The sequence below is a fragment of the Clarias gariepinus genome, unplaced genomic scaffold (assembly GCF_024256425.1).
Source record: "Clarias gariepinus isolate MV-2021 ecotype Netherlands unplaced genomic scaffold, CGAR_prim_01v2 scaffold_35, whole genome shotgun sequence".
NCBI classification, from domain to species: Eukaryota; Metazoa; Chordata; class Actinopteri; order Siluriformes; family Clariidae; genus Clarias; species Clarias gariepinus.
This window is the reverse complement of record NW_026521002.1, coordinates 352,501-380,287: the sequence shown is the minus strand read 5'-3', so window position 1 is coordinate 380,287 and position 27,787 is coordinate 352,501. Positions and strand designations below refer to the sequence as shown.

The 27,787-nt window shown below is 44.7% G+C and overlaps 2 protein-coding genes across 2 annotated transcripts in view; one reads left to right on the top strand and one right to left on the bottom strand.

Annotated features, from left to right (window-relative positions):
• The first annotated feature begins 2,068 nt into the window (after positions 1-2,068).
• Positions 2,069-11,199, top strand: fhdc1 (FH2 domain containing 1). Its single transcript, XM_053490929.1, has 11 exons — positions 2,069-2,727; positions 4,967-5,028; positions 5,100-5,202; positions 5,305-5,390; positions 5,516-5,616; positions 5,886-5,956; positions 6,417-6,524; positions 6,638-6,708; positions 6,912-7,029; positions 7,275-7,439; positions 7,718-11,199. The coding sequence occupies exons 1-11, from the start codon at positions 2,341-2,343 to the stop codon at positions 9,875-9,877; spliced, it is 3,432 nt and encodes a 1,143-aa protein (XP_053346904.1). The 5' UTR covers positions 2,069-2,340; the 3' UTR covers positions 9,878-11,199.
• A 5,539-nt stretch (positions 11,200-16,738) lies between these two features.
• Positions 16,739-27,787, bottom strand: part of trim2a (tripartite motif containing 2a) — a 13,819-nt gene continuing 2,770 nt past the window's right edge. The window contains exons 2-13 of the mRNA XM_053490898.1: positions 26,740-26,820; positions 22,474-22,665; positions 21,900-22,134; positions 21,075-21,226; positions 20,745-20,925; positions 18,447-19,173; positions 18,101-18,204; positions 17,851-18,018; positions 17,592-17,760; positions 17,395-17,465; positions 17,176-17,316; positions 16,739-17,068 (exon numbers count right to left, since the gene is read on the bottom strand). Coding sequence (XP_053346873.1) covers positions 16,916-17,068; positions 17,176-17,316; positions 17,395-17,465; positions 17,592-17,760; positions 17,851-18,018; positions 18,101-18,204; positions 18,447-19,173; positions 20,745-20,925; positions 21,075-21,226; positions 21,900-22,134; positions 22,474-22,616 — 2,244 coding nt within the window. The 5' untranslated portion in view covers positions 22,617-22,665; positions 26,740-26,820 and the 3' untranslated portion in view covers positions 16,739-16,915. The remainder of the gene's footprint in view (positions 17,069-17,175; positions 17,317-17,394; positions 17,466-17,591; positions 17,761-17,850; positions 18,019-18,100; positions 18,205-18,446; positions 19,174-20,744; positions 20,926-21,074; positions 21,227-21,899; positions 22,135-22,473; positions 22,666-26,739; positions 26,821-27,787) is intronic.

The following is a 27,787-nucleotide window of genomic DNA, read 5'->3' as shown; positions in this document are numbered from 1 at the left end:
GATGATGGTGGTTATGATGGTAATGATGATGATGTTGATATTGGTGATGATGATCATGGTAATGATGATAGTGGTGATGATGGTTATGATGATGGTGATGATGTTGATGATTCTGTTGATAGTGGTGATGATGATGGTGGTTAAGATGATGTTGATAGTGGTGATGATGATGGTGGTTATGATGATGATGATGATGGTGATGATGTTGATGATGATGGTGGTGATGATGATGATGATGATGATGGTGATGATGTTGATGATGATGATGTTGATGATTGTGGTGATGATGGTGGTGATGATAATGGTTATGATGATGGTGGTTATGATGGTTATGATGATGGTGATGATGTTGATGATGATGTTGATAGTGGTGATGATGGTGGTTATGATGATGATGATAATGGTGATGATGTTGATGATTGTGGTGATGATGGTGGTGATGAGGCTCACAGTGAAGGTGAGACGTGTCGTCTCTGTACTAAGTGTTGATTCCTGACGAGGCCTCGTGTTACAGCCGAGTCGTTAATAAATAAAAACACTGCAGGATCGAGTGAAAGATCCGGGTGAGTCTACAGGAGCACCGCCAGTCCTGATACTGTGTGTGTGTGTGTGTGTGTGTGTGTGTGTGAGAGAGAGAGAGAGAGAGAAAGAGAACAGAGTCGGGACCTGGAGGACACCAAGGCACTCAGTGTGTGTGTGTGTGTGTGTGTGTTTATTATAAATATACTTGACTGTTGCTGTGGTGTGTAAGGGTGGGACACACTTCTATCTGTCATGTCCTGCTGCTGGCTGATAACACACTGTGTGTGTATGTGTATGTGTGTATGTGTGTGTGTGTGTGTGTGTGTGTGTGTGTATGTGTGTGTGTGTGTGTGTTCTCTCAGGACGAGGCTGTAATGGAGGCAGGTGTGACTCAGCTGATCAGAACAGACATTAAATATCCAGATGTTTTGGGAGCTCAGGATCAGGACTGGTGTGTGTGTGTGTGTGTGTGTGTGTGTGTGTGTGTGTGTGTGTGTCCTCTCGCTTCAGACACACCTGGCGTCCTCAGGTGAACACACCATGCTCAGTGTGTGTGTGCAGTTCCTCTGAGTTGTCCAACCGTATATGGAGCTCTGAGTGATGATTGGTCAGTGTTGCGTCTCCATGACAACCCCGCCTGTAAACCAGGCCCGTGTGACGTGGCTTATTTGCATATTCAAATGAGGAATGGGAACATAGATGCCTGTATCCAAATGGCAGTGTGTGTGTGTGTGTGTGTGTGTGTGTGTACACTAGCCTCGTGCATGCTTTGTGTTTATCAGGGTTTCGGCTCCAGAAAACAAAAGCCCGTGTACAGATCTGTATTAATCCAGGATGTGTGTGTGTCAGAGGGTCAAAGGTCGCAGGTTTAAATCGGTTTGTGTGTGTGTGTGTGTGTGTGAGTCTGTGTAAAACAAACAGAAAGATTAACAGGGAATTAAGTCTTTATATAAAGCGTCTCAGATGACCAGCTGATTCCTTTATTCTCTAAATACAGAGTGTTATTGAAGTGTGTGTGTGTGTGTGTGTGTGTGTGTGTGTGTGTGTATGAGCCACATCACTAACCCTTACTGTTTCCTCACAGGTTTAAAACAGACTCTAAAATGGTGACCTTTGACCTCTTGCATGTTGACCCTGAGACGTGACGCAGCAGAGCATTGTGGGTCGGATGTGTGAGAGAACTGATTCCTGAGGAAGAGGAGAAGAGAGGAGGAGGAGGAGAGAGGAAGAGGAGAAGAGAGGAGGAGGAGAAGAAGAGAGGAGGAGGAGGAGGAGAAGAAGAGAGGAGAAGAAGAGAGGAGAAGAGAGGAGGAGGAGAAGAAGAGAGGAGGAGGAGGAGAGAGGAAGAGGAGAAGAGAGGAGGAGGAGGAGAAGAAGAGAGGAGAAGAAGAGAGGAGGAGAAGGAGAGAGGAAGAGGAGAAGAGAGGAGGAGGAGGAGAGAGGAGAAGAAGAGAGGAGGAGGAGAAGAGAGGAGGAGGAGAAGAGAGGAAGAGGAGGAGAGAGGAGGAGGAGAAGAGAGGAAGAGGAGGAGAGAGGAGAAGAAGAGAGGAAGAGGAGGAGAAGCGTGAGTCGTTAACATTCTGTATAAAATCCTCTTTTTCTGGACAGAGTAAATTGAAAGTATTTATTTATTTTTATTTAAATCCAGTAAATGGAAGATCATGTTGTATTTACGCCGATAGCTCACAGAACCCGATCGCTCAGGGCTTCTTTAAGCCCCGCCCACAGGCTGGACATTCAGGACCGGCGTGGGCTTTGACGACCTCCCAGCCCCCCCCACCCCCCACCACCCACCTGTGACCCCCTGACCCCCCCACTATGGCCAGTGGGAACGCATCGATCCGCCTCGTACCCGAGCGCCCTTCCTCTCCGAATCATGCAGAAACATCTCACCTGACCGCAGCTCCAGATGCTCCAGATGCTCCTCCCCCTCCGCCCCTGCCTCCCCCGCCGCCCCCCCAGGCCCCGCACGGCTCACGCAAGAAACGGCGAGTGCGCAGCTTCTACTGGAAGCCGATCCCGGAAGAGAAGGTCCGGGGAAAACCCAACATCTGGACTCTGGCTGTGAGACAACAGCACTACCAGATCGACGTGAGGAGCGTGGAGGAGATGTTCGGGCAGCAGGAGGAGGCGCGGGGGCACGGCGCCGCCCACAGCACGCGCACAGGGACCGGGAGGGGCACCTTCAAAGAGAGCAAGGAAGAGGTGTGTGTGTGTGTGTGTGTGTATGAAATCATCAATAGATATCATCTAATCTAATTTCTCATTTATTACGTTAATATACGTTAATTTAATCTAAAGCTAACTTACATGAGCGTCGTGTTTATACAGTCAGACGTCAGGGGTTTTAATGGGACACGTTAGTGTGGACAATACACACACACACACACACACACACACACACACACGTTCTCTCTCTCACTCTGTTATTAAACCATTTAAACCTTTAATCCGGCTCTGAGAACGCTCTCCTCTTCGAGCTCCAGGTTTTAGGTTTTGCTCAGGTTTTATTGTTTCTGGGACGTCGCCGATTTTATTCCCGTCTCTCAGGACGGAGGAAGTACCTGACCGCAACAGCGTGACCTCGTTTTAGAGCACGGATTTCTCCAACTGTACTGTTTAAATGTATAATTAATACACAAATTAGAGGATTCACCATCATCATCATCATCATCATCATCGTGTCCAGCGTCTCTCTATATGATCTTTATTTAAACAAACTCCATAGAGAAGAGATGAATCAATCAATAAATAAACATTTAATCACAGTCTAAGTCTACACTCATGAGTATGTACATTAGTAAACGCCCCCGTGTCCTCTTTCTCATATTAAACTGAGCTCATTATGTAGCTCCGCCCACAGATCAGATTTCAGTAAGACAAAGTGATCATCCTGGGTAAGTGATAACACACTGATTATCTGGAAACAGCGCCACCTGTCAGGACGAGTGATGTGTTAGACAGTCGGGTCTCAGAGTCTTTAAGACAGATTATTAGGATTGGATTATATTTACAGTTGGGAAGCTGGGGTCAGAGGGCAGGATACAGCGCCCCCTGAAGCTGATAGTGTTTAGGGCTGTGCTGGGGCTCGAACCCCCGACCTTCTGTTCACTAAACCAGTAACCCACAGCCTGTAAAGCTCTGAGTGATTTTTATTTATGACCAGACTGTAATGTCTAGACGGGAGGGTCAGGGTGTCTCCACGACAGCAGCTCTTGTGTGACGTGTGAAGGGGAACCGATGATCCAGAGACAGGGTCATGGGGGCCAGAGGTCACTGCTGCACGTGGGAGTGAAGGCTGGCCGTGAGCTCTGATCCAATAGCTGTAGATCAGACTGATGAAGAGTGAACGCTGGAGTCAGTGAGTTGTGTGTGGAGGAGTTGTGTAGCTGCAGAGCGATCAGGTGTCCATGTGACCCGTATCCTCCACCAAGAGCTCTGGACCATGGAGGGATGGAACAGGGTGGCCTGGTCTGATGGAGCACGTGTGGACGGCCATGTGTGTGTGTGTGTGTGTTATTTGAGGACCAGGGTGCACTATATGAAGGAGGGCAGTGGGCGGAGTCAGTGTGGTGCTCTGGGGGGTTTTCTAATGGGAAACCACACACACACACACACGCACACACACACACACTGTTCAGGAACAGTGTTGACTCTAAATTTTAAACTCTCTCCGAATCTGATCGAGCATCTGTGGAATGTGCTGGAGAAACAAGGACTTAAAGGATCTGCTGCTAGCACACACACACACACACACACACACACACACACACACACACACTGGTGGAGTCCAGGCCTCGATGTGCTCAAGCGTAAAGCTCAGATTAAAAATCTCAGCAAACATCTGATAGAGACCGGAAAGTGTTCAGTGGTGTTTGCATAATTTCTCATACTGCACACACACACACACACACACACACACACACACACACACACACACACACACAGACACACACAGAGACACACCTAACAGCTTAAATAACATTAAATATGTAGTAATGTGTTTGTTGTACAAACACCAGTCAGGGTTTGGACCTGGAACTGACCCGTGCTGTTTTGCTGTGTCATGGTTGCCATGGTTACGCGGTTGCTATAGCAACACGACACTCTGGCTCTGATAACGCTGCTTCCACTGCTATTGTTTAGCATTCAGCTGTAATTCCACTCATCATGACATGCGAGCTGTGTGTCAACATACACACACACACACACACACACACACACACACACACACACACACACACACCTGGGGCGTCCTGGTAACGTCATACCTGCTTCTGGTCATAGTTTTGCCACTGTGATGGCGCCCTCTAGCTGTGATATGTAACACTGACATTTATGTGTAAAATTATTAATAGTGTTTAGACCAGCAGACACACACACACACACACACACACACACACACACACACTAAATACAACTGACTTTTATTCTCTTTCTGCAGATCAGCATTTTAGACTCAAAGAGAGGGATGAACCTGGGAATCTTCCTCAAACAGTTCAAGAAGTAAGTGTGTGTGTGTGTGTGTGTGTGTGTGTGTGTGTGTGTGTACCTGGTACTAATGCTGTGTCCCTCAGGTCTCATCACGCTCTGGTGGAGGACATTCGGCTGGGGAACACGAAACACTTCGGCTTGGAGCCGCTGAAGGAGCTGCTGAAACTCCTGCCTGAGGAAGAGGAGGTGAAGTGACACACCTTCATCATCACCTTCATCACCTTCATACACACTCATGAGGTGTAACAGTGTTAGAGGTTCATGAAACTCTCTCGTCCTGGTGTGTAGGTCAAGAAACTGAAGGAGTTTCACGGAGATCCAGCGAGACTCACCATGGTCGACTCCTTCATGTTCCTGCTGATCCAAGTACCATGGTAAGATACACACAGACACACACACACACACACACACACACACACAATGCCAACAACGTGCCTAAATACATAATAGCAGTGGTAGACCTGGCTTGTGTGTGTGTGTGTGTGTGTGTGTGTTCCAGTTTTGACGTTCGAATCGAGGCCATGGTCCTTCAGGAGGAGTTCTCTCCATCTTGTTCGGCGATGAGCCGAGAGCTTAATGTGGTTCGCTTGGCGACGGAAGGTAGGACCAAACACACACACACACACACCACACGCACATACACACACACACACACACACAGGTGTCCCACACTAATGTAAACTGATACAGAGCGCTGTGTCGAGCCAAATCAGATCCAGTGGACAGAGAGAGAGAGAGAATAATAATAAATAATAAATATTAATAATAATCAATAATTAATAATTAATAATAAATACTGCATGATTGAATATATAATAAATGTTCTAATGCCGAATCTCTCATTACCGATTTATCTTCTTCACTCTCAGAGCTGATGACGTGTGAAGATCTTCACGCCATCCTGCACCTGGTCCTCCAGGCCGGAAACATCATGAACCAGGTGAGAAGGTTCACACTCTGACCCGCTCTGCAGGGGTTCTCCACCTGGTGCTCCACCGTCTCCCTGCTCTGACACGCCCACGCTCGTTAGTGTTAATTAGCTGATGAGTGAGATCAGGTGAGGCGAGAGCTGAGACAGCGGTGACGTGTGCAGCACGGTGCTCCTCCAGGAACTGAGCTGAGAGATCAATGTCTCACAAAGTGTCAGAGTGTGTCCCCTAGTGGACTGAACTGCACATAACACCATTTACTATGAATAAAAAAATAAGTTTTAGTTTTTAAAGTTTAGAATTTCCAATAAATGATTTGTAGTATTTTTTAAGTACAGACTCGTGTGTGGATCAGAGTTGAGGCTGAGATGTTCGTGTCCTTGTTGAGTTTGTGAACGTCTCTCCACATCTCTCCGCTTCGTATTCTTCGATAATATCTAAAACCTCTAATCTGTCCCCTGATGTCCACAGGGAGGTTACGCGGGAAACGCTGTGGGCTTCAAGCTCTCCTCACTGCTCTCACTCGCAGACACCAAAGCCAACAAACCCGGCATGAACCTGCTCCACTTCGTCGCCTTGGTAGCGTTTTTGTTTTATTATTATTATTATTATTTTTACTGATCATTATCTCACATTTCAAACTTTTTTACTTTATTTTACTAACCCTAACCCTAACCCTTTCTTTTACACAGGAGGCACAGAAGAAAGATGAGAATCTGCTAAAGTTCCCAGAGAAGCTAATTCATGTACAGAGCGCTGCCAGGTAGGTAACCTCAGTGTGTGTGTTTGCTAGAGTGAGAATGTGAGAGTGTGTGAGTGTGGTAAACATTGATAGACGGTATTTCTGATAGACTTCCACATCATAAGATTCTCTCCACTGAAATTGGTGTAAGATCTTCTCATCACTGCAGATTAACACACATTAACACACTTCCTCTTCTCTTCTCCTGTGTTCCACTCCTGTAGGATCTCAGTGGAAAACATTGATGCAGAACTCTCCTCTCTCAGTGCCAGGATGCAGGCTCTTCAGGGGAAGATTGAGCGAGATCCTCAGCTGCTCTTCCAGTTAAATCCGTTCGTGCAGGTCAGATTGCTAATCGTCCATTAGAGCTTTAATAAGCAAACGTTCTACTGTTTCTGAATCCTAATCTCACTTACATAATGTCTTATGTTCGTCACTGATAAACGAGTGACACAGCTCTTTATATTCATGCTAAAGTTTAATCGGTAGTATGTTTCGGTCTGTGTGCTGCCTGACGGTCCGATCTCACGCCTCTGATCTGGTGTTTGTGACTCCGTTCTGCTTATGCCTTGTCCTTTGCCCATTAGAGTTCGACACAAACCCTTGAGACGCTGAAGCAGTGCAGGCTGAACCTCCGCAGTGAGGGCAACATTCTTATTGATTTCTTCTGTGAAGATAAAGACATGTTCAAACTCGACGAGTGCTTCAGGATCTTCCAAGACTTCTGTCTTAAATTCGAGAAAGCTGTGAAGGTACGAACAGGTTCTTCTTAAAGCCCAAAAACATGTGGATAGAAATTTTTAAAGTTGTCTTTGATTTTAAGAAGAAAAAAAAAGATCCTAACTTCATGACTACATAAATTTGAATTCAGTGATGAGGTGGTAATTTATGTATAGCTGTAGCAGCACCTTGGCTTCTACCCCACCATACCCCTCAACACTACACCAAATAAAAGTTTGTATTCCTTATAAAAGTAATGGCATGGTGTTAGTGTTTATTGCTCACTCTGTATCCTTCCTCTCTTGGTCAGGATAATCTAGCCAGGGAGATGAAGGAAGCTGCAAGGCAGCAGCGCCTCCGCGAGCTGGAGGAAAGGCGCATTGCCTGGGCCGCTACAGGTGGGGATCAGGGCGGCGGTAATTTTGGCCGCAGCAGCAGTGAAAACGATGTGGAAGTTCTTACCAAAGACGGTCTTCTGGACTTCTTGCTGCATCCCCGCCCCCACAGCCCCCACAGCCCCCACAGCCCACTGGGACGCTCTGCAAGCGCTCGCCGTTACCGCCACACCACGGCCGATCACAACCTCCGTGGCTTCCTGGAGCTGTTTTCTGGATCTCACACGGCAGACATCGCTAAATTCAGCAGCCTTCCGCGGTCAGGACGTCATCACCAGAGAAGGACCATCACCTGGCTGACCACAGCAGACGACAACAGAGAGCTAGGACCTCAGCCGGCCACGTCCCCGAAGGCCCAGACCGAACCAATCAGCCCCCTGGCTCGATACTCAATGTCCGGCGACACTATTAAGATCGATGTTTATGGTAATAATAATAATAATAATCCTGCGTCCGTTTCTGAAAGTATAAAGTCTTCTCAGCCAGGCCACAACAGGAACTGCATGGAGAATTTTCACAATGTTGGACACATGAACGTTAGTGTTGAAAAACACACATTGGTGTCTGGGCCTCAGGCTTTTGACCTGTCACATCCTAATGATAATAATAACAGCACCTACACACAACTGGATAACCAGGTGGAAACTACAGAGAGAGAAGGAGAGAAGGCACGAGACCTCGCAGATACATTGTTCCTAGACACTCCTCCATCCAGTAGAGGATCCGAGGAAGCACCGGAATCTGGGGCAGGCTATGACACTAAAATCATTTCGCCCCAAAAAGAGGAGGAAGAGGAAAACAGCACCGTCTCCTCAACAACATGTGACACGCCTTTGCCTCTTGACCCCTTATTGTCCAATAAAAAAGCTGCTCCTTACATCCTGGACTGCACTGAAGCTGATTGTTCTGTCATGTTAGACGTCTCAGAACTAGAGAGTGCACCTGTCTGTAAAGAAGGAGCTCAACAAGACATAAAACCACAGGACGGCTGTGTCCCAAGTCTCCCTCAAGACCCTAGTTCACTTTCTTCTAACTTTGAGTCTTTGTCCATTAATGATCCCTCTGTGTCGGCATCTGGTGATGAACCATTTAAAGAGAAACCAACAGAAGAGCACCGAAGTGTTACCACAGACGAGGCAGAGAGTGACAGTGGTGACCTGGCAGATGGTAAAAAGGTGGGTGAGAAAGCAGTACCGATCTCCCGCCCCAAACCTGCCAACCTTAACACTAAGACCCCACTGAAACCTGCTGGCACTAGAATAGGACGTCCTACGAGAACGCTTACACCAACAGAGACCAGACACTTGCGCAAGGTGGTACCAATCACCAAGGTGAGTCGTTCTGGCAGCAGTGCTAAGAGAGTAGAGAGCACTGAATCCAGGCGTCCGCTCCGTGACCAGAGCATGCCTGCAAGAAAGGGTGACAGGCAGGGAAGACCAGCTCGCCATTCTAGTCTCCCTCCAGAGCCCAAGGCAGAAAGAGGAACTACAGCTACACCTGCTGCAGGTTCTCAGTTGGCTCGTGATTCCACTCCGCACAGGCCTTCCATTAAGAAGCCGACCGCCAAACCTGTACGCAATATCCCTAAACCTCCAGTAGAAGAGAAAATATGTCGCTCTACCATGAGGGCCTTGGCACAGGCACAGGCTGCATCTGATGCCAGCGCTCCTCAAACACCAAACCTCGGCCGGAAGTCTGCCTCACCCCTACCAGGCTTCGCTCGCAACACTTTCGCTTTCTCTTCTAGAGCCAAAAAGGACTTGATCGCACATCCTGCACCAGGGACTCCGGTAAAGAGCTCTAACTTATCGAGAACTTCTTCACTAAAAGTGCCTTCAGGAAGTAAGGCACGGTCCGTGTCTAGCGGACACTCGGCCCAGGGTGAGGACAAACCGACTGGGTCTATACGGAGGGTTCAGAGTGTCCGGGCCTCAGGTCGCAACACTTTACAGAGTAACGCAGCCCCACCCCAGAGTGCGCAGGAGCAAGCCCGAAAGGGCAGCAGTTACTCCGAAAAATCCTTCCTGATAAAAGACTCCACCAGTGGCAGAGCTCCCAAGCCTATGTGGAAGTAGACAAGAAAAAAGCATTACAATCTCACACACTTACATTTTTTAATTTTGTTCATCTCAGACTTTTCTGAATGTATCAAAAGCCTTTACATGTAGCTGAAGTTCTACGTATTGAGCTAGTTTTCCATAAGGGACTAGCTCTCCTGTCAATATTTGACAACCCATTTTAGTGGTAGCACTTCATCCATATAAGGATGTTACTGATGGCCTTTAAACAGCAGACGTTAAATGTTGCATCACCTTCACACACTTCACACAGTCTCAGTTATTTTCATACCCAGATCATGGCTGTCACTTTTATTTTTGTTATATAATATTATACTTCCTGAGATGCTGAGTTAATTATAGTGCGAGTAGTTTTATAAATCTCAAACCAGATGCAACATATGTATGACCCGTGTTTGTGTGTGTGTATGTGTGTGTGTCAGGGCGAGGCACTCTGGTCAGGAGAGTTTAAGGAACTTCCTGCGCTAACACATTTGTGATCAGTATTGATAAATCACTTTTGGAATAAAGCTTTTCCACTGAACTACGTGACCCAAGTACCCGTGCTGAATTTGGTTTCCTTTTCGGGCCTACGCGAATTGAGGAGGGGCGTGTGGGCGGAGCTAGAAATAACGCAGGCCACTGATTGGTCACAGAAATATTCTTACAGGGTAGTGTGTATAAGCGGTGTGTGTGAGCGGTGTGTATGAGTAGTAATGGGACACACACATGACGCCAGTGGATTGCTGTGCTGTTACTACGGCAACCTGGTCATTAGATGAACCTGCTGCGTGCAAAGTTGGTGTTAAAGTTCAGTGGTGCATCGTCACACTCAGTAGAGTCAGTAACCCAGACGACACGTGAAAACGTTCTCTGTAACATTCTGTAATTAATCTGTTATCGCCATGTGAGCAGAATCAGGGCTCAGGACAAATCACTTCTAATGAGATACAAGTGTAATAAAACGTGTGTAAAATGTTAGGAACGCTCAGAAGAATGTGTGTGAGTGTGTGTGTGTGTGTGTGTTACAGTTACGTGCCTTTACCAAAGTCTTTATTCTTCTACGTGTACAATAGAACCAGTTTAAATGTTCTTACATAATTTCGTTTGTTTTATTTACTTGTTTACTCCGACATGTTTGTTCTGTTGTGTCTCTCGAACCTCCTGCGCTCTGGTAACTCCTGAGGTGTTGCTTTTATTTGTGTTAGTGTTTAACCCTCGTCCTCTAGCGACTGAAGCTCTCCGTCTCTCTCTCTCTCTCCGTCTCTCTCTCTTTCTCTCCGTCTCTCTCTCCATCTCTCTCTCTCTCTCTCCATCTCTCTCTCTCTCTGTCTCTCTCTCCGTCTCTCTCTCTCTCTCTCTCTCCGTCTCTCTCTCTCTCCGTCTCTCTCTCTCTCTCTCTCTTTCTCTGTCTCTCCGTCTCGTGTCCTGGGGTTTGTTAGAGATCTTGACATTCAGTGGAAAAGCTCTACAGGTGTGTTAGAGCAGGCGAGCGCACGCCGGGACCGGAGTGTGTCCGCTGGGACATCCTGTCTCTCCGCCGAGTGTGACGGCATAAACCTGTTCTGTGCATGAAAACAAATATTTTAATGATTATTAGCTGAAAACGTGTAGGACTGTTCACACACACACACACTGGTGTTTGAGTCAGGACACGGGACTGGTGTCTAGACAAACGCTGAACCTGTTCATTAGCTGCTGTCTCGCTTTTCATTCGGGCTCTGAGCTGCGACGCTCGGACGATCTGCTGCTGCTGATTCTGTATCTGTGTCTCTGTGGAATTTAATCATTAGTGTAATCTAGTTTTTATTTATTTTTTGTAAAAGCCATATTTTTAATCAGGAGTGGCAAAACCTGGTGCTTGAGGGTTACCATGAAGAAATTCACCCTAAATCCTGATCATCTGCTACGTCTGTACACACGTGTTCACGCACACACACACACACACGCACACACACACACACCTGTACACACAGACACACGTACAGGGTTTAAACTCTATTAGTGTAGAACGCTACAAAGTGTAAAAAGAATTAATATTTCACTTTGAAAAGGTGTAGCATTAAAAACGATCAAATGATTTATTTTGCTTTTATAGATCAAGTAATTTATTATTATTATTATTATTGTTATTGTTATTGTTAATATTGTAATGATGAACAGAGAAGCAGGTTATTATTTCTACCTCCACAGTCATGTTTCGCCACCTCTGATAATGTTTAGATTTTTATTTTCCTGTATTTTGCATTTAATGCCTTAGTTTGTGATGCCTTTTTTTCAGTGTGTGTGTGTGTGTGTGTGTGTGTGTGTTTGTGTGTATGTGCAGAGCTTGTGTAGTTGATTGACATGCTTAATAACGGCCATGCTATCATAGAGAAGACCAGTACAATGGAATGATATCTCGGCCACCTCACACGCACACACACACACACACACACACACACACACACTAATGTAGCCTGCTGTAGACGTCAGATCTCATAGCTCTGCTGTTTTAGCATGAAAACTACATCAGTGTATTTTTCTTTTTGTAATGTTTTTGCTTGTCTTTTTTCTCTAATTGTAAAAAAATTAAATAAATCAAATAATAAAATTGATCATGTTCACTGGCTGTGTGTGTGTGTGTGTGTGTGTGTTTATACAGTTAAACATTGGATTGCGAGCATAATTTGTTCTGGGAACGTGCTTGTAAATCAAAGCGAGCCCTCATACCGCGAGCATTGGAGATGATTACCCACAATCCTGTAATGTGCAGAGAGAAGAACCACTGGCTCAAAGCGCTTACGTACCACTCGTATATCAAGACCTTAAGTTTAAACTCATTAAAGTTTGCACTGGTCTCCATTTGTCTACACTGGTCTCCACTGGTCTCCACGGTCCCTAGTTGGACTACAGAGGTTCCTAGTTGGATGTACAGCATGGACTTGTTTATTAAGGTTGTACTGGAACACACTGATGTGTCTCAGCTCTAGACCTTATAGGAGAACCCTAAGCACAGGGAAACTAACTAACATCTACACGACTCCTGTAACAGAGGTCTGAGACTACAGAGGCCCTGAGAGCGGAGCAGTGTGTGTGTGTGTGTGTGTGTGTTAGACTCGACTGAAAACTGGAACACGAGGGAAAACCAGCTCTGACAACATTACACCCCAAAAAACCACAAGACGGTATATAAAGAAGGTGTTTCCTGCTGCACACTTCTGATTGGCTGATGAAGGTCTGAGCCGAACTCCCACTCCTGACTGTTATAGCTCGACTGGTCTGAGATCAGTGTTAAACAGGTGTGTGTGTGTGTGTGTGTGTGTGTGTGTGTTATAGACTGCATTCAGAATTCAGCAGAAAGCACCATGGTGTTGACTCAGACTTTTATGCAAGGCGTATTGTTAGACATTGTCTGAAGATGTCATGGCAACTCGATCCCAAAACAGCAGCTCTCTCTCTCTCTCTCACACACACACACACACACACACTTTCTCTCTGTTCCAGCTCTGAATATCACCCCTATATATAACGCACTGTATCAGTCACACTCCTCCACATTATTTCTCGTGTTATTTTTATTCTTCGCAGCGTTTAAACCATCTGCTCTGGATTTTTAGATTTAAGTAGAAAATGTGTTTTTAAATCTGAACCTTGAAAGCAGTTCATTGTGTTGATGGTGTGTTCAGTGATCAGACCATAATCTCCAGTTATTCTACACCTGAGCCCATAGGGGTCATGCTCTAAGCTTTACCATGTTTTAGCCGTTACCATCAGCACTATGACATCATCGCCTTGTCTTTTTTAATCAAACCTTTCTGGGCCCCTTTGTGGTTTTAACATACTCAATCACTTAGGACGCCTGGGAGTCTGGGTTCTGGGCGTGGCTCAGGTGCTTGGGCACGCTCATTGTGATTTTAATTATTATTATTATCTTACTAAAGATAAAGAACCCTACCAGATGTGTTCCAGCTGTTTCCGCACTGCAGGCACTTCGTCTACTCCTGAAGAATGGACTTCAGCTCACTGTAAACTAAACTAAACCCGGCCAGGTGGTGGCGCTCACGTATGAAACTAAAGCGGGTTAAAGCTCTCTCAGGCTCGAGTGTGTGTGGAGTTCCTCTAGGTGTAGATGGAGGGACAAGTGGTTGTCCTTTAGATCTCTGTCCATATTTCACTCTCTTTAATTTAATTCAATTCAATTCAATTTTATTTGTATAGCGCTTTCAGCAATTTAATGACTTTAACGACTCTAGTTTATAGTTCGTTCTTTATTTGTGTGAACTTTTCATGGCTTGGACACAATGAGCCAACTTTAACCCATAATAGTCCGAACTCTTTTCTCCTTTAGGGGACATTATGGGATGGAACACAGACCAAACAGCGCACATGGAACTCACGTTAAAAGACTTTGACATTTTCTCTGTTAAAATCCCCATGTGACCCCGATGGATCAAGTATATCAGAGAGATGTTTTCAAAATGTTTTATATAATTATAATTTGTTTAAGAAACAGAGGTTAAATATAACATGAGACGTTATTTAATAATGTTAAATATAAATAAACTTACTTTCACTAACTGTCACATGTGTTACTTAAACACACCACCATATAGGAAATGATGTCATGAGGACACACCCATTCACAGAGGGTCACATGACTGCACCAAGAAGCTCATTAGATGTCACTTAAGGGCTTCACGAGTAGAGTCAAGGATAAAGACATTTCCAGGACATTTAAAGGTTTTTTTTATTTATTTATTTATTTATTTATTTATTTTTAATCAAAATCTTGGTTTGATTTTGTGGTTTAGTCTCAGCACTCAGTCTGATGATTTCTGTTCACATGGATTATACTTGAGCGTCCTCTGCTGGACACTGAGAGACTGCAACTGTTTTTATTTTTATTTTATTTTTATTGTTTTTTTTTTCACTGCAAATGAGACTCACATTTTTAATAGACAGAAAAAATAACACATTATCTTGAGTCAAATATTTTTTTCTTTGAACTGCATTAGACTGGGTTAAGCTGCTGTATTAACATTTTTATATTACAAAATAAAAATAATAAGATTAATGGTTAATAATGTTTTAAGATGAGGAACATTTACACCTAAATTGCATGTAGAATAAAAATGTGTGTAAGTGACCCCGGTTTGAATGTTCATACACTATGAACTTTTAGTATTTGTCCAATTTGTATTGAATTCAGGTGTTTCAATCAAGTCCCTTAACCCCGGTGAAGGACAATCTTAATGCTTCAGCATACCAAGACATCTTGGACAATGCTATGCTTCACCTACCTTTGTGTCCACAGTTTATTGAACACCCTTTACTATTCCAACATGACTGTGTCCCAGTGTACAACGTGAGGACTGTAAAGACACACTGTGATGAGTTCGGTGTGGAAGAACTCGAGCGGCCCAAACACAGAACCCTGACCTCAACCCTATCGATTACTCTTTGGACGAACTGGATCCGAGACTGTGAGCCAGACCTTCTTGTCCAACATCAGTGTCTGACCTCATAAACACTCTATAGAACGAATGGACACGAATTCACACAGAAACACTCCAACATGTTGTGGAAGGCATGCTTTTGTCTCTACAGTGTCTGTATGCTGCAGTAGAGGGTTGGTCACTACAGGACATTAGTGTCCCCTTAATAATTCGCTTAAGAGGGTTAGAATGTAACCAAACTGGAAAAAAATAACAATGATAAAAGACTAGACATGAAGCAGTGCAGGAACACCTTCAGCTGTGACCTTCTGGTTTATTTCAAGTGCAATTAAATACAGAGAATCAGCTGAACATTATAGATCCTAATAGTGCATATAAAGTGAAATGTTTATTATCAACCTTAATAAAATTTAAACAGCTCACAACCATTGTCTTCAATAATACAGTAACCATTAAATAAAATAAAATTCCAAAGTAAAGTCAAATTAAATCAGTGAGACGTTAAAGTAAAGACATAAAAGACATTAAATAATCAGAGCATTTAATATAAACCAGAGTGTGTTCTGAGGTTTGACAGTGAGGAGACTTTAGCAGTCTGTGTGTGTGAGACTGTACATGTGATATAAATACAAACAAATCATAAAATAATGAAAAGTTCAATAAAAGTGCATAAATAAATTTACATTTTTTTGGCTTTAACCTGTGCTTATTTATTTCAGTGTTTAGTGTAACTGTGCGGTTCGGGTGAATAATAATCCTGAAAGCTGTGGAAAAGAAGAGACCATGCTCTCAGGTCATGAGCAGAATCATAAAGATGAAGGGATTGAGTTGTGATGGGATTATGGGATGGAGGGATGAGGGGTTAGGGGGATGAGGGGTTGGGGGATGAGGGGATGGAGGGATGAGGGGTTAGGGGGATGAGGGGTGGGGGATGAGGGGATGGAGGGATGAGGGGTTAGGGGGATGAGGGGTTGGGGGATGAGGGGATGGAGGTATGAGGGGTTAGGGGGATGAGGGGATGGAGAGATGAGGGGTTAGGGGGATGAGGGGTTAGGGGGATGAGGGGATGGAGGGATGAGGGGTTAGGGGGATGAGGGGATGGAGAGATGAGGGGTTAGGGGGATGAGGGGTTAGGGGGATGAGGGGATGGAGGGATGAGGGGTTAGGGGGATGAGGGGATGGAGGGATGAGGGGTTATGGGCATGAGGGCTTTGGGGGATGAGGGGATGGAGGGATGAGGGGTTAGGGGGATGAGGGGTTAGGGGGATGAGGGGATGGAGGGATGAGGGGTTAGGGGGATAAGGGGTTAGGTGGATTAGGAGATGGAGGGATGAGGGAATGGAGGGATGAGGGGTTAGGGGGATGAGGGGATGGAGGGATGAGGGGATGGAGGGATGAGGGGTTAGGGGGATGAGGGGATGGAGGTATGAGGGGTTAGGGGGACTAGGCGATGGAGGGATGAGGGGTTAGGTGGATGATGGGTTGGGGGATAAGTGGTTAGGGGGATGAGGGGATGGAGGGATGAGGGGATGGATGGATGAGGGGTTAGGGGGATGAGGGGTTAGGGGGATGAGGGGATGGAGCGATGAGGGGATGGAGGGATGAGGGATTAGGAGTGTCACTGGGGGTAGCGGTAAACTTTAAAGCAGTGGTTCCCTGAATCCGCCACGAGGACGTGAGAGTCGGAGGTGATGGCGAGACCCTGAGGGCCGAACAGAGGATCTGCTGAAGTGTTAATGAAGGACAGGAATGTGCCCCTGCTGTCGAACACCTACACACACACACACACATACACACACACACACACACTGTTTTAAAGTCTCAGGTTTTACAGCTGTGTGTAGACATGAGCAGTGTGTGTTTAGCGGAGTGTGTTACCTGTACGCGGCTGTTCCCCCAGTCTGCTACGATGATGTTTCCATGTGAATCCACAGCGACTCCAGTAGGAGCGTTAAACTGACCATTTCCCTCACCGCTACAGCCGAACTTCAACAGGAACTCTCCCTCTGCATTAAACACCTGAAACACAACAACGTTTGTTGGACTTTTCTGTATTCAGACCCAGAACAGCTCTAACTCCTCACTCTGGTCACACACCTTCACCGAGTGATTGTGGAAATCAGTCACAATAATCTCATTGTTCTGATTCACTGCTGCAAAGTGGGGACCTACAGCATGGAGACAGAAAGATCAAACACAGAACATAAACTGTAATAATAATAATATGAATAATAATAATATGAATAATAATAATAATTGTTCTTTTTATTCTAAAGATGAAACAGAGTGAAAACCTGCTAGCTGTTTGTCCCCGTTTCCCCGAGTGCCGAACTTGCGGATGAGTTTGCCGTTGGGATTGAAGACCAAAATGCTGCAGGATTTATTATCCACAACAATGATGTTCCCGCTGCGGTCCACGGCCACGCCCTTCGGGCCCATCAGCTTCCCGGAGCCGATCTTATTCTGAGACACAGACTGTAGTTTAATGACCAGCGTTATGATTCGTGTTTATTGTCTGGTTTCAGTGTCTCTAAAACCATGTACTTCCTTTACCTTAAATTTACCGTTGCTGGAGAAAACGCTGACCCATTTGCTGTCGTAGTCAGCAACAATGATGTCACCGTTGGGGTGGATGGTGATGCCGGTGGGCCGCTGGAGTTGCCCCGGAGCCCGTCCCCTTATCCCGAATCGACTCTTAAACTGTCCTTCATTAGAGAATACCTATACAGACAAGTCAAATGTCTTCAGTGCACTTTTTATAAGTTTTAAATATTTTCAGGAACAGCAGGGATCTCACTTTTACCTGAACACACTGATTGTTGCTGTCTGCTATTAAAACGTGCCCAGTGTCTGAAGCGGCCACGCCCTGCAGGTTAGCAAATTCACCCCTGTTTCTCCCTTTAGTCCCTAGAGAGAACAAATAACACACAACCATTGCTCCGTACCTGACACCATACCACAAACCCTTCCCACTGCATTACATCATAAATCAAACCCCTCCCACTACCCTAGACCATAATCCAAATGCCTCCCACTAAATGAAATAATAACACAAACCCCTCCCACTACATGAGATCTTCAGGTAAACTATACAGTCCTATAATGAGCTGGTGGGAGCAGGTCCCTGAAAGCAGGTGCAGGTTCTCTACCTATTCTGAGAATGAGGTCGTCCTCTGTGCCAGTGCCCCTGACCCTCCCTGAGCTGTACATGCTGCTGGGGCTCCTGATGGCTCGTGATTTCATGTGGCCGCTCCCTGGTGACTGCAGGCGTTTCTTGGCACCACTGGACGTGTCAGATTCCTGCGTATGTTTAGTGGCCCGGATGCTAAACGGACTCCCGCGGATGTGCTGTCCATACAGGCGCACTGCCAGCATGTACTGTCCCTCACGTGACAGCGTGTACTGTATCTCATACGTGCCGTCTTTGTGGTCTACAACTTCACCTTCTCCCACCGGAGTACCATCGGCACCATTCAGCTCAGCCGAGAGAGGAGCGCCCCCTGTCTGGCACGGTGTACCGTCTCTGTCCTTCGAGGTGACGGTGACGGAGGTGGGTCGGCCCACCACGCAGCGCCGCAGTCCCTCTCCGCTCGCCACTGTTCCACCTGCCACAGCGCTGCCAGTGATGACGGAACCCAGACGGCGTATGGAGCTGCACAGACCATCAGTTTCTGCTGTGAAGCTCAGCTGCCCATTCTCTTCAGGCCGTAGATGAAGTTCACGAGTCGCCAGGTCACTCAGGTGCTCACTCAGCTGCTTCTCCAGCAGCATCACCTCGGCCTCGGAGCCGCTGAGTAACGCTTGTTCTGTAAGACTGCAGCTGGTGCACATGTCCTCCTGCTCCTGCAGCAGCACTGCTAACTGCGCCTGAAGCACCTGTTGAAATAAATACACACAACACAACACAAGTGCTGGATTAAGTGCTAATAAACTCGGGCTGGTCTTAGACTGCGGAGGTTCTGATGGCTCTAGGGTCAGTGAAAAAGCAGGATAGCTGGGCTGGGATTAACAAAACTACTTAAAGCTTTAAAAGTCATGATCCTCCTTGTCTCCTGATTTTTGTGTTTTGTAAGTCTTATGTTGACACACACCTCAGGTCCAGCGTACACTGCGCCCCAGCCATGTTATTGTACTCAACTGCACCTAACCCTAACCCTAACCCTTGTTCAGTTGATAAGTCTGTCTATATAAAGTCCTTGTTTGAGTCGATTCCTTTGTTCTTGCATCTGTTTGGTTTGGGCAGTCCTGTTTTGTTTACTGCTTCGTACATTGTTCATATTTTGTGTTGGTTAGCATTAGCATTAGTCCAGGTTTACTAACCCAGTTCCTAGCCACAGTTTTTGTACTTATGTGTGTACATTATGTTTTTTTTTTTTAAATGTTTAAACCCCACTTTAACACACAACACCATTACACTAAGTCCTGTTTAAGATGTTCTCATGTTCTCATGTTTATACGCAGCTTCTGTTCAGACAATTCTTTTGTACAGTAAACACATTCAGCTTGTACTGAATATAAACATTATTGTAGACACACTTTACACTTGGAGCAGAGCGAGAAAACCCTGAGTAAATGTTCCTGGATAAAGAGCTCTAATCATTCAGCTGACTAAATTAAAGCAAAGATAAAATTATCATCAAAGGTTTCTGTGTAATCACCTCGAGCTCGGGGTCGTCATCTTCCTCCATCAAAACACACAACGTAGATACACTCCGAACCTCCCAAGCTCACTGCACTCACGGTATGTCACAGCGCATGTGATAACTGGTTATACCAGCTCCACCGTTTAATCATTATCCCTCTCTCTTTCACACACACACATATACACACACACACACACACACACACTGAGTTGCATAACACATTCAATGATTTCCTGGTGGGAGGATCTAAGATGGCAGCTGATTCTGTGAACATTTAAAGGGCTTTTAAACTGTTCCATGGTTTCCTGTTACACAGATAGAGACGTCTTCAGTTCTCCTGCAGGAGGAACCACATTGATCCTGGATCATTCCAAAGTTGATCACTGGGTGAATACACAGCAGTGATCTGAGCACTTCTATACATAGTCCTCATACTGTATGATGTCACTACATGTGATACATCACATCACATCAGAGCTGTCCTGGTTAAGAAACTGGAAAAGGTTAACGTTAGCGGTCAGTATATATAAAAAATGTGTTACCTCTCCCATGTTCATGTCTTCCTTATAGATCTGATATTAACTTGTTCATTCTCCCACATTCTCTCTCTCTCTCTCTCTCTCTCTTCTCCCAGATTGTTAAAATAGTTCTTTGAATTACCAGATGTACGTGTCACCACCTGATTAAGATGTATCTGATTGCTATCTATGGCTGTTTTGGCACCAAATTCACTTCCAGCAATAAACTAAAGGAACGCACGTAAGTGCTCACCTGAGCTGGGGTTCTGACACGTGTGTGACTGACCTTGTGTTTCAGGGTGTAGTTCACCTCCACCTCCATCAGCAGCACACTCTTCCGCACATCCAACATCTTCTGCAGCTCACTGAACGTGGTGTGGATGTTCTCCTCGACTGAGCTCTTCTGACTGTTCAGCTGCTCCAGAATCTCAGACAGCTTGTGCAGTGCTGAGTCGATCTCTGGCAGTCTGAGACAGACATGTGAGAAATGATGCACTGATCTCTCTCTCTCTCTCTCATATCTGCCTAATCACCATGACTACATCCACCCAGATCATGTGACATGTAATAAAGGACAAAGCAGTGTAAGAGGAAACAGAAGGTACGAGCTCCTGACCTGCTCCTGACAGCGTTAAGGTGCTGCAGCAGTGAAGCTCTGTGCTGCGTGAGGGCTTGTGTGAGGGGGACGGCTGCATGTTGGGCGTGGTCATTACTGCTGCACTCCTCACACACAGCTGTCTTACACTCTGTACAGTAAAACTCCATCACCTGACAAACACACATCAAGTTTTTACCACTTTCCTGTTTCACTCAGCATTTAACTAGAAGTTCATTAACAGTGTGACACTTGTCACATGCTGTGAGGGACATGAAGGGACATAGTGAGGATATGGAGAATATACTCTTGGTGATCTGGTGACAACGTTTAAGGGTCATGGTGTATATATGTATTGAACATGATGAAGGTATGTATGGGACACAGTGAAAACATTTAGAGACATGTAGGGGACAGGGTGAGAACTTGTACAGGGTATATAGGGGACATGTAGCCGGACATGGTGAGGATATGTAGGGTATCTGTATTGGGACATGTAGGGGAAAGGGTGAGGACTTGGTCAAGACATGTAGGGGACATGGCAAAGACATGTAGGGGACACGGTAAGGACATGCAGAGGAAATTATGATAACTTGTAGGGAAATGTAGGGGGTACAGTATGGTATAGACATGTAGAGGACATGGTGAGGACATTTAGGAAACAGAACAAGGACACTGTATGTATGAGATGAGGTCAAAATGTATAGGGGGACATGTGGGGAACATGGTGAATATATGCTAGAAGCTACTGATGACATGAGAAAGGACATGATGAGGGGGTGTTGTGAAGATGGAAGTGTGGACTCTATATGTCACCCTTTAAGGCTTTATTAATAATAATCATACGTTGTCTCCATGGTTGGGACAGTTCAGCGGTTGTTCCGAGCTCACAGTGTTGACGTCCTGCAGTAAGTCTTCATCTCCGAGTCCCGAGTCCGGACCCTTTAGCACCTCCATCAGGTTAGTGATTAAAAAGTTGCTCTGTAATGCAGCCACACCCTTCTCTGGGAGGACAGAGGTCTGACGGCAGACAGGACACGACAGGACGAGGCTGTTGAATGGGACGAAGCTCTGAAGACACCTGAGAACAGAGGAATTTATTCAACTGCAAGAATTCTTATTTTAGTTTTCATTTTTCTTATGAAGGACTTTAGGAATAAACTAATTAGGTTCAGATTCAATAATAACTCCACCTTTCTGTTTTTAGTCTCAGTATTAATTATTATATGAACCTTCATTGTCCAGTGTTGTCTCCTTCTGACTCTCTCTTTATGTTTCATTCCTGAACGCTGAACCCTGCAAAGCTGTTTGATTGTAAATGTGTGTGAACCCTGTTAATCCTTAATTTGTATAACACACACACACACACACCCACACACACACACACACACACACACACACACAGTGTAAGCTGTGTTACCTCTGACAGAAGGTGTGTAGACACGGCAGCACTTTGGGTTTGTGGTAGTGATCCAGACAGATGCTGCACATCAGGAAGTGTTTATCGATGTGACGCACTACAGGACTCGGAAGTGAGCAGAGATCAGAGCCATCACTCGCCATCCTGCAGCTTACACACACACACACACACACACACACACACACACACAGCCTGACAGACAGACAGACAGGGGATTTTTGTTAATGACATCATAACCTCAAGAGCTCAGAGAAAGTGCGTCTAGCCTACAGATGTGTCCTGTGTTGTTGTTTCCTTACAGAAACTCCTGTATGATGCAAACACACTTTATTTAAATCAATATGGAGGTGTGGCCTGTAGGTGTGGCCTGTGTGTGTGCACTACATGGGGTGGTCAGCCATGTTACGTGTGATTCCAAACCGCAGGGAGTGAAAATGAAGCGTATCTTCTTCACGCAGGCGATACGGTCTCTTACACCACACAGTACTGATCCAGTTAGCACATCCACACACATGGTTCTTGCACTCACTTTGGACATTCTGGACATTACGCTTACACTAGTGGCCACTGCACACCTGCACATTCATGGACATTACTTACTTATTATATTTTATTCTGTTTACCTGATGCACATAAGTCACTTTAAATATTACACCTTCAGGCCACCTGGACATTTCTATTTATAGTCAACTTTATTCCCATACACAAATTCCATAAATTCTATATTTCTATATTGTACAGCTGAGTTTTTCTTATTTTTCTTATATTTTTCTTATATTTTTTATATATTGTATATTTTGTATTGTACAGTAATTTTATTTTTATTATTTTAAGGTCACCGTCGGTTGTCTAATCATTTCACTGCATATCCTACTGTGTATGACTGTGTATGTAAAAAAATAAAATTTGAATTTTTATTTGAAATGTTCAGTTCAAAGGGAACTGCGAACGGTGTAGTGAACGAGGGGAACAACAGGTCTTCACTTTACTGGAAACGGGAATGGAAAAATTCCCATCTGTCATTGCGTCTGTGTAAAAAACATGGAGCTCGAAAAAAGGGTTTATATACTGTATTTATTATTATTATTATTAAGGACGACATCGTATTAAAAGGACACAAAAATTTAGATTTTAATTTAATAAGGAAATCCTTAGTATTATAAAGGATAGTAATTTGTAAAAAAAAAAAATCTCCATACATATTTAATCAATTATTATTATAACTAATTTATAATATATTTACAAGTTAAACACGTTTCAGTAGTATGTTTTATAAAGGTTTCAGTTTTGTTTCAATAAATATTCAATATTTAATATCTGTTGTGTGAAATTTCCACGGCAGCAGCTACAGGTATCCGAGTGATTATGGTAATGCACGGAGGAAGTGGCGTCTGCGCTGGTGACTTCGCAGGGTGTCCGAATAGTGGAGTTTTGTCAAGGGAAGTAGGGAGCAGGAAGTAGGGAGCATCCTGTGAAGTGCACTTTGGAATGGAACGCAGCCTGTGAGTCTAAATAAAGGCGGTGTGGCCTGTGAGTCAATCTCAGTAAAGGAGGTGTGGCCTCTAAGTCAGTCGAAGGAATTGAGGTGTGGCCTTTGAGTCAGTCTCAGTAAAAGAGGTGTGGCTATTGAGTCAGTCTCTGTGAAGGAGGTGTGGCCTGTAAATCAGTCTTAGGGAAGTGGATGTGGCCTGTGAGTCAATCCCAGTGAAGGAGGTGTGGCCTTTAAGTCATTTGGGGTAGGGGAGGTGTGACCTTTGAGTCTTTTTCAGCAAAGGAGGTGTGGCCTTTGATTCAGTCGCACTGAAGGAGGCGTGGCCTGAGTTAAAGGAAGTGAAACTAAATGATGAGATGATTACATTAAACTGAGACAGTGTCCTGATTCTATTTCTGGAGGTAAAAGAGTTCTTCCTCTCGCTCTCCTCATCAGTCCTTAGCTCCAAAGCTTCAGCACCTTATGAATCTGAGAGGAACTTCAAAACGGATCAGGACTGAAAAGTGCTGGAGTTAGAAGAGTGTCACAGAACCTCAGATACAGATTTAGAGACTGTCTGTAATCAGCAGGTCAGAGGAGGGTGATGAGCTGCAGCAAAGTGATGAGGTGATGTCATCAAAAATGACATCACCATACAGTTCTACAGTCTGTGTGTGATTAACATGAGCACAACTATAAAGAAATATTTTCGTATAAAGACAGTATGTGCAGCTATAGACAGGCCCTAAAAACTGCTAGGACCAAGCATCTTAGCCAACTGATAGCAAGAAACCAAAACAATCCCAAGTTCTTATTTAGTACAGTGGCTCGCCTAACAAAACCTAAGATGCCTGCAGAGAGTATCCCATCACAGTTTAGAAGTGAAGACTTTATGTTTTACTATATGGAAAATATTAGAAAAAGTAGTATCAGCTTAAATATGCACATTCTTGCAAGAAAACAACATCCTTAAAGAATTTCAGTCAGGTTTCAGGCCCCATCATAGTACAGAAACTGCACTAGTTAAGATTGCAAACTACTTGTTTTTAGCTTCAGACCAAGGCTGCATCTCAATACTAGTCTTGCTTGATCTTAGTGCTGCATTCGACACTATAGATCATAATATTCTCATAGATCGCCTACAAAATCATATAGGTATTCAGGGACAGGCATTAAAATGGTTTAGATCATACCTGTCTGATCAATACCATTTTGTAGATCTAAATAAAGAGAACCGTCTGGTGTAATGGCAGTAAAATGTGGGGTCCCACAAGGGTCAGTTTTAGGACCTCTGCTGAAGGCATGGGATTAGTTTCCATTGTTATGCTGATGATACCCAATTATATATCTCAACAAAACCAGACTGTCTAGATTAACCAAGTGTGTCCAGGACATAAAAGATTGGATGACCGATAATTTTCTCTTACTAAATTTAAATAAGACAGAGATATTACTTATTGACCCAAAAAACAGCACACAACAGCTTTCACAATTCATCCTGCGTTTTAGAAGCCTTTTTCCATCTTAGAAATATCGCCAAACTTAGGAGCATCTTATCCGTATCTGATGCAGAAAAGCTAGTTCATGCATTCATGACCTCCAGACCGGACTACTGTAATGCATTACTAGGTGGTTGTCCTGCATCCTCAATAAACAAGCTTCAGTTAGTCCAAAATGCAGCCGCCAGGGTTCTCAAAATCTACAAAAGGGGGTAGGGCATTTTCATATTTAGCTCCAAAACTTTGGAATAGCCTTCCAGACAGTGTTCGGGGCTCAGACACAGTTTCCCAGTTTAAAAGTAGACTTAAGATGCATCTCTTTAATCTGGCATACGCGTAACTCATCCCATAACTTCATACTTCAGTACATCTATCCTGAATGGCAACTACGCTAATTCTCTCTATCTGTTCTGTACTTTTCTACCCATCCCGAGGCACCTGGAGATTGTACCAGCTTCAGTAGACAAAGGCCAACCCTGTGAGGATCCTGAGGCATCCTGAGAAGGACCAGCTCCAGCTGGATTCTGCTTTATGATGGTTGGAGCTACACATCCTGCTCCTGTGCTTCCAGTGATCCAGACCCCATCTGCCCTCTGCACCTACTGACTCCCTGTGCTGAACTGGACTTAATTTAAAGAATTTATGTTATATTAAACTTTCAGCTGCATAACATACATGATGTTATATCATCTCTATCTGTTATCACCCAGATGAGGATGGGTTCCCTGTTGAGTCTGGTTCCTCTCAAGGTTTCTTCCTATTACCATCTCAGGGAGTTTTTCTTGCCACTTTCGCCGTCACCTTTAGCTTGCTCATCAGGGACGATTTAATTATTATCTAGACACATTTTTCTCACACATACACACTTCCATAAATTTTCTTTTTAAAATTTCCTTAATTTTTGTGAAGCTGCTTTAAGACAACCCACTGTTAAAAGCGCTATATAAAGTGAAAGTGTAATCAGTAAAGCACTTTTTAATGTCCGAGCACTGGGATAATATTCCACTTCCTGCCCAGATATTAATGCACACCCCATCATCCCACCCCCAAACCACCACCCCACATACACTCCCCTCCCTACACACACACACACACACACACACACACAAACACACCCTGCATAAACACTCTATCAGCTCTGTGCTTTACAGCGGTTAGTTTTAGATCTTTGTTGTTTCATAACAGGTTTTTGTCATTTTTTTAATGAAGTCTTACAGATACAGGGATGAGAGGGGGTCATAAACAGGTCATAAGCAGGTCATAAGCAGGTCATAAGGTGATGAAGGAGGGTCTTACTGCTCAGTGATGATGATGAAGATGATGATGATGATGATGGTGAAACTCCACGTTGCTGCTTCACTCTCTGTCCTTATGAAGCTGAAACACACAGAAGACTCTCAGCTCAGACGGGGATTATTACAGGAACAGGGATAAACCTCTCTCCATACGTCCACTCCGTCCATCTGTCTCTCTCTCTGCTCCTCCATCCCTTCAGTCTGCTCTCTCTCTCTCTCTCTCTCTCCCCCACACAGTCAATACCGCTGCAAAGCGTAATGGGATTTAACAGAATGTGAGCTGGTTGGGTCTGAGCTCTCGACCAATGAGAGGCTGGGGATTAGACCCGAGAGAGAGAGAGAGAGAGAGAGACTATATCATCAGTGCTGAGTCACTCTCCAGTGTGTGTGTGTGTGTGTGCGTGTGTGTGTGTGTGTGTAAGATTTGTACATAAAAATAAATAAAATTTGATAACAGTGTTGCTCTGATTAAATATTAAAACACTGTATAATGTTTATAGTTCACACAACAACAACAACAACAACGGTAATAATAATAATAATAATAATAATAATAATATAGTTGCAAGCAACGATGACGGGCCCAAGCACCCTGTGCCATCACCACCCCGGGGCACCGCACAACCTGCACATGTCACACACTATACAGGGCTGTGTGTGTGTGTAGGGGTGTGTGTGTGTGTGTAGGGGTGTGTTTGTGTGTGTGTGTGTGTGTGTGTGTGTGTGTGTGTGTGTAGGGGTGTGTTTGTTTGCGTGTGTGTGTGTGTGTGTGTGTGTGTGTGTGAGTGTTAATATGTGTGATGTATATGTGTGTGTGTGTGTAGGGGTGTGTTTGTGTGTGTGTGTGTAGGGGTGTATTTGTTTGTGTGTGTGTGTGTGTGTGTGTGTGTAAGTGTTAATATGTGTGATGTGTATGTGTGTGTGTAGGGGTGTGAGATGTGTGTGTGTGTGATGTGTGTGTGTGAGATGTGTGTGTGTGTGATGTGTATGTGTGTGTGTTTGTGTGTGTGTGTGTGTGTGTGTAGGGGTGTGTGTGTGTTAATATGTGT